General features: G+C 43.2%; 1 protein-coding gene across 1 annotated transcript in view; it reads left to right on the top strand.

Moving 5' to 3' along the window:
• The window catches only part of POU2AF1 (POU class 2 homeobox associating factor 1), a 30,926-nt gene extending 17,928 nt beyond the window's left edge, over positions 1-12,998 (top strand). Inside the window, exons 2-5 of the mRNA XM_069740978.1 lie at positions 10,525-10,655; positions 10,751-10,793; positions 10,888-11,168; positions 12,304-12,998. Coding sequence (XP_069597079.1) covers positions 10,525-10,655; positions 10,751-10,793; positions 10,888-11,168; positions 12,304-12,624 — 776 coding nt within the window. The 3' untranslated portion in view covers positions 12,625-12,998. The remainder of the gene's footprint in view (positions 1-10,524; positions 10,656-10,750; positions 10,794-10,887; positions 11,169-12,303) is intronic.
• Positions 12,999-13,458: the final 460 nt, after the last annotated feature.

Here is a 13,458-nt window from a genome sequence, read left to right as displayed (position 1 = left end):
CCCAGTGAATAACATTAGGTCCCACTGCCCCCATGTATAACATCCGGCCACCTCCCCCCAGTGAATAATATTAGGTCCCATTGCCCCATGTATAACATCCGGCCACCTCCCCCCAGTGAATAATATTAGGTCCCATTGCCCCCATGTATAACATCTGGCAACCTTCCCCCAGTGAATAATATTAGGTCCCATTGCCCCATGGATAACATCCGGCCACCTCCCCCCAGTAAATAACATTAGGTCCCATTGCCCCATGTATAACATCCGGCCACCTCCCCCCAGTAAATAACATTAGGTCCCATTGCCCCCTTGTATAACATCAGGCCACCTCCCCCCAGTAAATAACATTAGGTCCCATTGCCCCATGTACAACATCCGGCCACCTCCCCCCTGTGAATAATATTAGGTCCCATTGCCCCCTTGTATAACATCCGGCCACCTCCCCCCAGTAAATAACATTAGGTCCCATTGCCTCATGTATAACATCCGGCCACCTTCCCCCAGTGAATAATATTAGGTCCCATTGCCCCTGTATATAACAACCTGCCACCCGCCCCCAGTGAATAAAATCTGGACCCATTACCCCCAGTGTATACTATTTGACCTCCTCTGGTACTAACATCAGCACAAACACTGCGTCCCCGCCGGGAGCTTCGTGGCTGAGCAGTTGCATGCAGCCGTACATCACCAAGCACAATGCTGAGCGTCGGATGCAGAGGTGTAAAGCCGCCACCACTGGACTCCGGAGGAGACGTGTTCTGTGCAGTGAGGGATTGCACTTCTCTATCTGCATCTGATGGAGGAGTCTGGGTTTGGCGATTCCAGGAGGACGTTACCCCCCAACTGCATTGTGCCCCCTGTACAGATGGTGGAGGTGGATAATGTTATGGGCTGTTATCAGGGGGCAACCTCAGGAACTTAGTTCCAGTGACGAGAAATCTTAATCTTCAGCACAAGATATTGTGGACAATTGTAGCTTCAGCTTTGTGGGACCAGTTTGGGGTTCGCCCTTTTCTGCTCCCCTTGACTGTGCCCAGTGCCCAGTGCCCAGGGCACATACTTTTCTCCATAGAATATATAGTGACAGTTAAAAGCGGTGGTACGAGCTGAGGGTCCACGCACGATTTTCTATACAGGCTTTCATTTGGTGATGGCATAATTGTGAATCTCCCGCACTAACATCTCCCCAATCATCAGCAACATACCTAAGTTTTCACTATTTTCGATAAATGTGTCCCGGTGATATTGAGGACCCCAATGTGTGCAGGGACCGATGTGAGCGGTGCTAATTTTCAGAATATGTTGGCGTTATATATTGAGTAAATGACATGATACATTTTTTTATTTCTTTTCTTATGAGAATGTTAAAATCTTTGCACGGTGCACCAATATGAATACCGTAACTCTCCCCGGTATATGCCAGCCATGCACATTGGTAGAACTTGCCCATTTTGGTAAAATCAGCAAACAACCTACAGAAATGAGTAATGGGGATCGTCCCTTGTTGAAAGTGAAAAGTATTGACATACGGATGGTGGATAGCTGCAAAACCTGCACAGTGCTGCGCTCATCTGCTTTAGTAGCAAACACGCACAATTGGTCGATCAGAACTTCCATGTTTTGGGAGATTGAGAGGTGTTTTGTGTCTACTGACTTTTAAAGGGAACCAGTCAGCACGTTTTTATATATGGCAGTAGTAGTATGGCTGTATACATGCTTTTTCCCCAATAAAAATGACACCTTTTTTGTAGAGATCTGATGTGCCAGTCATGAGAAATCTAGGATTAAAGCCATATGCAAATTAGCGGCACTGGGGGCGTGTCGGTGCACTTGGATGAAGCAGACACGCCCCAGTGCACTTTCAGATTTGCATTTGGCTTCTACACTAGATTTCTCAGGACAGGAACATTGGATCTTTAGACAAAAGGTGTCATTTTTATTGAGGGACAAGCGCCTACACGGCAGTGATACAATCATACTGTATACAAAAACACATTGCCGAAAAAATCACCTAATATTACCTAATTCTCAAATCAATAGACTAGAAAATGTCACGCACCTGTACTGATGTCTGATGTCCTCCAAGACGGGCTTTGCAGATAGCATGGCGTGATCCCATGCGAGCATTTGTCTGAGCCTATGTAAGGCTCACCAAGACACACACCTGTGGCTCTGTGTAAAGACTTCAGTGTTGCTAGACTCTGGCTTGCTCTAGACGCCATAACCTGCCCAGCTGCTGTCTGCAGTCTCCTGGACGTCTTCCGTCTATCTGCAGTTCCCTCAACTCCATCTGCCTGCCTGCGGTCTCCTGACATTTCCCTCCTACCTGCCTGCAGTTTCCTGCACTTCACCTGTATACCTTTGTCTCCTGACATCTACTTGTCTGTGTTCTCCTTATGTCTTCTGCCTGCATACAGTTCCTTGTACTTTGCCTACTTGCCTGTGGTGTCCTAGACGTCTCCCGTCTGCCAACAGATTCCTGCCAGTGGTCTCCTGTCCCTTTGCTGTCTGCCTCACCTATCTGCTGCACCGACACCCGTGGTCCGTGTGCCCACCTGGAACTTGGGCTTGGAGGTCCACCTGGTGAGCCTAACAGAAAACAAGCTGCATTCTGTTCAGCTGCTTTCCATTAATTTGTGCACCAAGTGGGTGCAAGCCCCGGAGGCCCAGATTAGGACCATTAAAGTGACCTTTGCAATCAAACAGCTCCTTTATGGCCAGTCTTTAAAAAGGACAGGGTAGAAATCCTAATATTTCACATTTTTAGATGAAGTCATCTCATTCTCCTAGTGAGAATTGTAGAAAAACCACAAGCAGATGTAATATGTTTCTAAATGATCTGTCCAATAAACACAAAACGTCAAGAACTGAAAGTAACATATGCCGTAGCATAACCCGCACCATCCAAACCTGCAGCCTGAAAATGTCAGAGAAGCAGAAATGAAACTACAAAATTGTACGCGGCGGCGGCTGATGTACACACTGCAGGCTCGTAAGGAGGCTGGATAGAAATGATCGACCTTCTCTAATGTCGTCCGTTTTATATAACATGGGGCCCTGGGTAACAACGATAAGGCATTTCTCGTGTACCAGGGCCTAGCAATGCCTTTCCTCAGGGCCTGGGCCCTGGTATACGAGAAATGCCTTATCGTGGCTACCAGGTACACATGAATTGGCCAATTTATGCGCTAAACTTTCTCAATTTATTATATTTCTAGCGCAGTAATGGAATTCAATTTTCATGTTTCATATTTGCAAGTTTTGGTGCTACGGTGTGCTGCCTTTTTCTTTTTGAGTGTTTATGAGTTGGTGACTCTAGGTTCAGCACCTGTTCACACTTAGTCTATGTTTGGATGTGACGGTCAGTTTTTTTTAATTTTTATCCCCTTCAGCAGTGGCGTACCTAGAGTCTGAGGGTCCCCGGTGTCAGATTTGGACCCCCATACTGGTATTTATATAGGAAGTATATATTAAATTCGTGGACATTCATTAAATGTGGAGGAAAGGCAGTTTAGGCATGAGTACGGTATATAGGAAAGGGTTATTTGCGGTTACAGCCTAGACAAAGTATGGAATGCTCTAACTCAAGAGGTTGTAATGACAGGTACAAGGGCACTTTCATTTAGGAAAGTGTTGAACGCTTATCCTATAGAGAGTTATGAGTTGAATGTTTTTCACTCCTTGTATCTTATTTCCCCCAATGTAACTGCATTATGTGCAGAAATTATGCGGAGGAAAACGCTTTAAGGTGAAATTGTAATAATCAGAGAACACAGAAGCGGTTGGAGCTATGTTTGCACATTTTCTAACAAGCAGACGATTTGTTCTCTATTCACATTCTTTGGGGTGAGCCAAAAATTTGAAGGACTGTACAGCAGAAAAATCAATATTTGTTCCTGGCATTAGAACTTGGTCAACAAAGTATAAAAAAAAAAAGTGTCAGAAATATTTACCATAGTGAATAAAGTGAAGGCAGGTAACCAGAATAAGTAAGCTGAACTCACAACCAAAACTATCTTAAGATGAAATGTGGCCACAAAATGACTATTCTGAGTCCACTATGGTTATAAAGAGATTTTTTTAGTATGTTTATTACTAAGAATTTCATATATTGTGACAGTGTAAGGTCTGTTTTAGGTGATTTTCTCAGAATAAGCTGTTGTGTGTATGTACATGAGGAATAACACAATTTCTGGCCATTATATGAACAGTACACTACATTTTCAGCAGTTTTTTCCTCTGCAGATCTAATTTTAAGTTGTCTTTGAGCTAGTACGTATAGACTGATTGCTGTAATGTATTTTATGCAGCGGACACACAAACATGAGGGGTTCCTGCTCTCCTATCGCTTTGTTGTGTATGTTTGGAAGCTAAAGCTGTATTATATCGCATGAGCGATATAATACAGCAGTACTGAGCGTGTAGCTGTGAATCCATAGCTGGGGTGGGATAAACACTTATTAGAAAGCAGCAGTATGAAAGACATTAAGCAGCAGTACTGAGTTGTGTTGCTAAGAATTCACAGTTGGAGTAAGAAGCAATTATTAAAAAGCAGCAGCATGTGAGACATTAAACAGCAGTACTGAGCAGTGTAGCTGTGAATCCAGAACTGGGATGAGATAAATACATATTAGAAAGCAGAAGCATGGGAAACGTTATGCAGCAGTGCTGAGCAGCATAGCTGTGAATCCAGAGCTGGGCTGAGATAAACACTTATAAGTGAGCATCAGCATGGAAGATATTATGCAGCAGTATTGAGCATTGTAGCTATGAATTCACAGCTGGAATAGGAGAAACACTTATCAGAACAACAGCATGGAGGGTATTATACAACAGCTCCCAACAGTGTAGCTGTAAGTGCGCATCTAGGGTGGGATAAACACTCATGAGAAAGCAGCAGTATGAAAGACATTATGCAGCAGAACTGAGTTTTGTAGCTAAGAATTCACAGTTGGAGTAAGAAACAATTATTCAAAAGGTGCAGCATGGAGACATTAAACAGCAGTACTGAGCAGTGTAGCTGTGAATTCAGAACTTGGATGAGATAAATACATATTAGAAAGCAGAAGCATGGAAAACATTATGCAGCAGTACTGAGTAGCATAGCTGTGAATCCAGAGCTGGGCTGATATAAACACTTATAAGTGAGCATCAGCATGGAAGATATTATGCAGCAGTATTGAGCATTGTAGCTATGAATTCACAGGTGGAATGGGAGAAACACTTATTAGAAAACAACAGCACTCAACAGTGTAGCTGTAAGTAAGCATCTAGGGTGGGATTAACACTTATGAGAAAGCAACAGCATGGAGGGTATTATACGGCAGTACTGGGCAGTGTAGCTATGAATCCACAGCTGGTGTGGGATAAACACTTATTGGAAAACAGCGGCATGCAAGACACAACTCAGCAGTACTGAGCACTATTCCTGTGAATACACAGCTCGGGTTGGATAAATACTTATTAGAAAACAGCAGCCTGGAAGACATTATGCCGCAGTACTGAGGAGTGTAGCTGTGAATCCAGAGCTGGGTGGGATAAACACTGTTCCTCTCTCTCTGGATGCTCAGAGTAAATAATGAGTTTAAGAAGCAGGAGGAGAAGTGGCTCTTAAGTGAAGAAAGAAGCCAATGCATGAGGAAAACATTAGCCATCATGTAACATGCATTTCCAAAAGACCAGTAACAGATGGGTTGTACATCTTTCAGGTCATTTTTTAAAGGCATGTATTATTTGGGACTAAAAATTATTTTTGCAATTGAGTTTCACTGCATCATGCATGTATGTAATCCCCATCTGTTAAGTCTGACTATATACTGTGTTGCACTGATTTAACCAGATCTACTGTGTAAAGTGCAGTGTAAAGCAATAAATCTTTTCTTAGTGATAGTCTTGGTGGGTTGCGTGCTACGGCTGTGGTTGTCTTCTCATGGCGTATTTGTTCTTTGCAGGAATGTTTGGGAGGAAAGGTGTCAGTCCTTTGGCTTTGTATTGTTATAAGTAACATGTTCTTTTCATCTGTAGATAAGGTGCAGATTGTAGTTCTCACTTCATCATTTCCCGTGACGCAGTGTGAAAATATGAATTAGTGGTTGTGCATTTTGCAAATGCGTGAAAAGATCCCAAAAAGAAGCATTCATTGGCAGGCAACAGGTAGAAAGGGCACATGCCTTTGGGTTATTGAATGATGCCATAGAGGTCAGATGTTGCACAACAGCAACAAGAGGAATGGAACTGGAACCACTGGAACTGATGAAGCAGAGCAGAATCATGCCACCGCTCAACCATGCAATCCAGACGTAGCAGAGTTGGGTTCTTCGTGGGACAAATGGATTGTCTTCAGGAAGGTGAGGAATATGGTGTTTTATTATTTTTTATTTTACAGTAATAAATGGGTAAAAGAGGATGGGTAGTGTTTATTTCAAATAAAAGCATTTGTGTCCTTATTTCAATTGAAGGAATTTACCCTCTTTGTGTCTTTTTTTTACATTTGACTATCGGGTTAGTAATGGGGGTATCTTATAGACGCCTCTCTATTATTAACCCTGGGCTTAATGTCAGCGGCCATCAAACAGCTGTAAAATCCCAACCCTATTACCCCACTTGCCACTGCACCAGGGCAAGTGGGAAGAATGGAGACTAAGCACCAGATTAAACCAGTCCAGGTGCAATTCGTATCCGTATTTCCATGTATAACATATGCGTGACATCCATGTGCTATCCACGTGCTGCATCAGTGTGACACGTACCCATGCCTGGGAAAAAGCAGTACAGTTCCCGCTGGGAGCCTTTTATGGCTATTGGCCCCTTCCCAAATGTCTGCTTTCCCTCAGCTGGTTGGGAAAACTAAGGGGGAACCCGTAATTATTTTTTATTTAATTAATTATTTATTTAATATGCACGATACACAGTTGGTGGTGCAGATTACAAGTCTCGTCAGCGTCGCCTGTTCTGGTTGATCTCAGGGAGACCTGGCGACGATGGTGAGAGTTGCATTCAGTACATGGCACCTGGGAACAGCGGCACCTGTACTGCTTTTCTCAGGCGCCGGTACATGTCACAATGATGACACTCGGATATCATGTCCGGGACATATTGCGGATTGTGCTGCTGAAAAAAATGGACATGTCAACGTGTTTGGCACATGGACACATGGTCTGTAGACTCACACTGACGTGTGCATAGACGCATAGATTTGAATGGGCCTAGGTATGTAAGTGTCTCCGGTACGCGTGGACACTGTCACCACACGTACCGGAGACACTGACGCGTGAAAGAGGACTAATGTGTATGGTGGCCTTAGGCTACTTTCACACTGGCGTTTTTTGCAATGTGTCGCAATGCGTCATTTATGGGAAAAATCGCATCCTGCAAAGTTGTTTGCAGGATGCGTTTTTGCCCCATAGATTAACATTTGCGACGCATTGACACACGTCGCAACCATCGCGCGATGGTTGCGCCGTGTTGTGGCGGACCGCCGGGGGCAAAAAACGTTAAATGTAACGTTTTTTGCTGCCGACGGACCGCTTTTTCCGACCGCGCATGCGCGGCCGGAACTCCGCCCCCACGTCCCCGCACCTCACAATGGGGCAGCGGATGCGCCGGAGAAATGCATCCGCTGCACCCGTTATGCGGCGCATCAAACGCTAGCATCGGAATCTCGGCCCGACGCAATGCGACGGGCCGAATCCGACGCTAGTGTGAAAGTAGCCTTAGTTCACAATAGGTGCCCACAACATTATTGTCATCATGTGAGTAAGTAGGAGAAAGTAAGTCTACAGCAGAGCTGCCCCCCATTTCCTGGGAGAAAATGCACAATGCCCCCCAACTGGCCAGCCCCCTCTAGTTAGCTGCATATCCACATCCAGTATTTATGCACCTGAACATAGGTTTATTGAGACTTGGATTTCATGAGAGATTTGGGGATAATATTCTTGGGGCGTTGGGGTATTGTGCGGACACTAATGGGGCACAGATTAAACTACCGCTACAATGCTGCTGCTTTTTATACGACATTATTTCCCTTAGGAGCCCAAAAACAGCGTGTTCTGCCCTGTACAGCATCGGTGCGTGCAGTGTGATAACTTATATATCTTTTTATGATGGACGTTACCTCTTTATACCTTTTATATTTTAGCACCGGAGGAATGTTCCGTTTCCCGGATATTCGGGACTTGTGGTCTTCTGCAGCTCTTCACTCTTTGCACACAGCACTGTACTTTGCTGGAGCATTTTACCACTTCACTGACTAATTTCACGTAACCACATTTTGCATAAGTCACCTTTACTCCAAAGTAAATAACCTATGGCTCGTATACACCCTTTACCTTCGAAGACAATAAGTAGCACTCCACCTATTTACACTTGTAACCACGGTTTACGGAGCTTGAACTGCGATTCTACAAAAATCTGTTCGTCATTCTGGTGTCGTTTATTTGTTGTTTCTGTTAGCACAATTTTTTATATGAATAGTATTGAACCGCCGGAAAGGGATGCCTGTGGAAACAACGGGGGCAGGGAGAACCAAATTCATTTGAGGCTAATTTTACAAAAAAGTTTGGATCCGATTTTTTTTTGGGTGAGACGCTTTGGGCGCTCTTTGGCTGGATTACTGTAGGATAGGAAGGATTTTGTTGTGATGTGAAACGACATCGAATAACGACTAGTCCATACTATGAAGAGACTGCACCAGTGATTGGATAGAAGAAGACGATTTGACCGGAATGGGTAGCGAGGTTGGAAAATAATTGATTTGTATCGCATATATTTGATGCCAATTTGTGCGAATATTCCAAATTCACATTTTGGCAAATTTTTCATCCTTACTTAGGGGCTGGTGAAAGACAAAATAATTTCAGATCACGAGTATTTGCATGATCAGACTACACAAAGCAACACGAATAAGCAGAGCTGAGTTTGGCACAGAGTCTTAGGCAGCACTGGCACACCGGTTAGGCACAATTACCAAGTGATATAGCAGAGCAAAGTTTGGCATAAAGTCCAGACAGAGCTAAACAATGCTGTAGCAGTGTTACCCAAACATATGGATCCAAGGGGTAACGTTTCTCCTTGAGGAGAGTGGCATGTGAAGCCTGCCATGCCAAATTCTTGTAATGCTCTTCTGGGAAATTAAATCTGAAAATTGTCTCTTCAGAGAAGAAGATTAGAAATCTAGTGCTCTAGTCCTCTTCCTCTCTGAAGAGACAATTTTCAGATTTAATTTCCCAGAAGAGCATTGCAAGGCTTAAAAGTCTCCTCATTTTGGGCATGGCAGGCTTGACCTGCAACTCTCCGCAAGGAGAAATGTTACCCCTTGGTTCCCGGTCAGATACATCTCACACAGCCAAATCAGATCTTACACCTTGCACTGACGAGGGGCAGTTCCCGAAACCGTGTCTGCAAATTGAGATTATGGTTTGGCTTTTATTCTAAGTCATGTAGCAAGGCTCATTAAAGGGTCAACATTGACTTTTAGGAGTGCTACTTCCAAAAAGTGGCATTAGAGTTGTAGTCCTCTTCGTCTTTGAAGAGTCAATTTTCCCCCAAAGATATAACATGATTAGATTTGTCACAGAGTTAAGGCAGATCTGGCCAGTGGTGTGGTAGAGATACACAATGATATTTCAGAGCTAGATTTGTCACAGAATTAAGGCAGATTTAGCCAGCAATGTAGTAGAGATACACAATGATATACCAGTGCTAGATTTGTCACAGAGTTAAGGCAGATCTAGACAGCAATGTAGTAGAGAAACCCAATGATATACCAGAGCTAGATTTGTCACAGAGTTAAGGCAGATCTAGCCAGCAATGTAATAGAGATACACAATGATATACCAGAGCTAGGTTTGTCACAGAGTTAAGGCAGATCTAGCCAGCAGTGTAGCAGAAATAGCCAAAGATATACCAGAGCTAGCTTTGTCACAGAGTTATGGCAGATCTAGCCAGCAATGTAGTACAGAAACCCAATGATATACCAGAGCTAGATTTGTCACAGAGTTAAGGCAGATCTAGCCAGCAATGTAGTAGAGATACACAATGATATACCACAGCTAGGTTTGTCAGAGAGTTAAGGCAGATCTAGCCAGCAGTGTAGCAGAGATAGCCAATGATATACCAGAGCTAGCTTTGTCACAGAGTTAAGGCAGATCTAGCCAGCAGTGTAGCAGAGATAGTCAATGATATACCAGAGCTAGATTTGTCACAGAATTAAAGCAGATCTAGCCAGCAGTGTAGCAGAGATACCCAATGATATACCAGAGCTAGATTTGTCTCAAAATTAAAGCAGATCTAGCCAGCAGTGTAATAGAGATACCCAATGATGTACCATACCAGAGCTAGGTTTGTTACAGAGTTAAGGCAGATCTGGCCAGCAAGCGGTGTATTAGAGATACCCAATGATATGGACAGTGTAGTCTGTTACCTGTGGACACATATATTTGCGTGGGAGCTGGTAAACACAAATATTTTTAATAGAGCAAAGGATTCAACATGACTTAACTAATATCGTCTTTTTTTTTCTTGTAGCCGGGACTTCAGATCAGCATCTGCTTCACCAAAACCGACCATACCTTGGTGTGCGGGTCAAAGAACCCGTCAAAGAACTTTTGAAAAGAAAGAGGGGGAAATTAGCAGGAACCAACTCCATAACACCCATGGTAAGGTGACTCAATATATCAACGTAACTCTTCATCCATTCCCCATTTTGGCTCTGTTATAGGCTAAGGCTACATCTTGGATCCTTTGTTTCTAGGTGCCCGCGTCTTACCAGAATCTTCCCACCTACACGTCAGTAGGTAATCATTCATAGCAATGGATTCTTTTTAATACTATAGTCACTTATCCCAAATGTCAGCCTTCTGTAACCATGCCATTGTGGTTTATTACTAGTCTCGAACACAACTGAACTTCCGTATGTTGATTTGGATGCTGCAACCTCACTACTACCTATCCAAGATGAAGGCACCTTCTACACCGGATGGATTTCTCAGCCGTCCTCCTTTCAGCCTATAACCCAGTGGACGGCGTGCCCAGAGTACATCTCACACGAGACGATCAGCTGCCCTTACACAGGGGATATGTATGTCCAGCCGATGTGTCAGGGCTACACCGTGGTGGGTCCACCTTCAGTCTTGACATACACCTCACAACCTCTGCTAACTAATTTCACAGTAAGTCAAACTTTATTTAAAGTATATTATTTCTTTATAAATAGGTATGGTCAGATAGGGCTCGTAAGTACAAACACTTTTGCAATTTACTGCTTCTGAAAATTTTCAGCCGATCTTGAGCTTTTAACACTTTTGTTTTGCTTGTAGCTCGTTGCCTTGGAGACCGACCACCACAGCTAGACAGCAGAACATGTGCAGTGCTTGCAAGCTCTTTTCTTTGAGCTCGTAAGCAGTAATTTAAAACCAGACAGAATCATTAGTCCTGGGCAGCTTCAGCCCAGTTACTGCGGTACTTATAGGCTAGACAGCTGGGGTGGTCGGTCTCCTAGGCAACCAACTGTAACCAAAAGAAAAGTATTACTATTTCAAGAACGGCTGCAAATTTTAATAAGCAGTAAATTACAAAAAATGCTCGTTTTTGCAAACCCAAATTAACATTTAAAAAAATAAATAAATAAATAGATACATTGGGATATTTAAAAAAATTGGAATTTTATGATTACAGAGATAAACATTTTAATATATTTTATGGATATTTATTTGTAAAGGATTGGAAAAGGGACTTGATTTAATTAAAAGTTTGGCTTTTTAGTATTTAAAAAAAAAAAAATTAAGCCTTTTTTTCCACTTTTTATAGTGCCCCTGAGGGACCCGCGATTACTTGAATAAAAAAAGTTCTGCAGCATTTTGTGATTAGCTACTATTAGGTGTACCAAAATGGCCGACCCAGGAACTTTCAATAGTAACCCAGCTAGAACCTTGTGTGTGGGTCAACGGGGTAACAGAGGCTCCCTAGTAGGTAAAATTGTGTCAGTTACAGGCGGGTGACAGCTGTGTAATGTAATCATTATCCGCTATCTCATGAGTCAGACATCGGCATCTGAAATGTCGTACATGAACGTCACATTTTGGAAAGGTGGTCCCTGCTGGTATTGTAGAGATGATGTCCCATCCACTAGTCATGTGACAGCTGCAGCTAATCACTGGCCTCAGCAGTCACATGGCATACATTCTAGCAGTGATTGGCTGCAGCAGTCATGTGAAGGATGGAGGTGACATCACTGGTGTCTGACACCATATTTTTTTCATACTCTGTTCAATGAGCATGAACTTATCACAAACTTCTTCCAAACAGACGAGGAACCCGGCTCCATGTGTCGCAACCCAGTTAGAACATGCAGAGCAGCAGGCGCCATGGACTTACTTCCCATGGCCGCAGACCATTCCGACCCTTCCCGCTGCCGCAGCACATTCGATACCGTACCAAGCCACCCCAACCACAATCCAGAGCCAACACTTTGTCCCCGTACCGGCTCCCGTTCAGGATCCTGCGCCGGAAGAACTTGACGAGTCAAGACGAGACGTCAACACTCTGCCAATGGAAAATCTCCTACAGGGAGCGGAAGAAAATGATTCATATGTTCTGCACCACACTCTGTCTATCGAGGACCTATAAACCGTGAGATTCTTCTACTAGCTGATATTTAGGAATCAACGATGAGAATTCTAAATTCTACAGTTGTTCGTACCGCAGCCATTTATTACCTCTCTACGGGAAGGGTGATAAGATGGGTGGGTCTGACCCCAGGGACCGCCACCAATCACTGGAGAAGTCAGTGACAAAGAGTTTTCCGCACATCTAAGGATTGATTTTCGATCTTAGACATATATTTTACTAATGTTTGATGATGTTTTATTTAATTTTCATGCCACATTCTATATTTAAATAAATCTTGAAAAGTTGTAGTTTTCTCTCTGAGCCTCACATTATATTAGATGTAGTCATCTTGTTATCATTACAGACAAGTTTATAATCACTGATAACATCTATATATATATATATATATATATATATATATATATATATACAGTAGATAACACAGAATCCATCATGCACAATAGGTGATGTCACAGCTCACCTCCTCCTCCTGTACAATGACTGATAACACCTCTAAATACAGTAGATAACACAGGATCCACCATTCACAATAGGAGATGTTACAGCTCACCTCCTCCTGTACAATGACTGATAACACCTCTATATACAGTAGATTACACAGGATCCACCATTCACAATAGGTTATGTCACAGCTCACCTCCTCCTCCTGTACAATGACTGATAGCACCTCTATATACAGTAGATAACACAGGATCCACCATTCACAATACGTGATGTCACAGCTCACCTCCTCCTCCTGTATAATGACTGATAACACCTCTAAATACAGTAGATAACACAGGATCCACCATTCACAATAGGAGATGTTACAGCTCACCTCCTCCTCCTGTA

The sequence above is a fragment of the Ranitomeya imitator genome, chromosome 10 (genome assembly GCF_032444005.1).
Source record: "Ranitomeya imitator isolate aRanImi1 chromosome 10, aRanImi1.pri, whole genome shotgun sequence".
NCBI lineage: Eukaryota > Metazoa > Chordata > Amphibia > Anura > Dendrobatidae > Ranitomeya > Ranitomeya imitator.
This window is presented reverse-complemented; position numbering and strand designations above follow the sequence as displayed.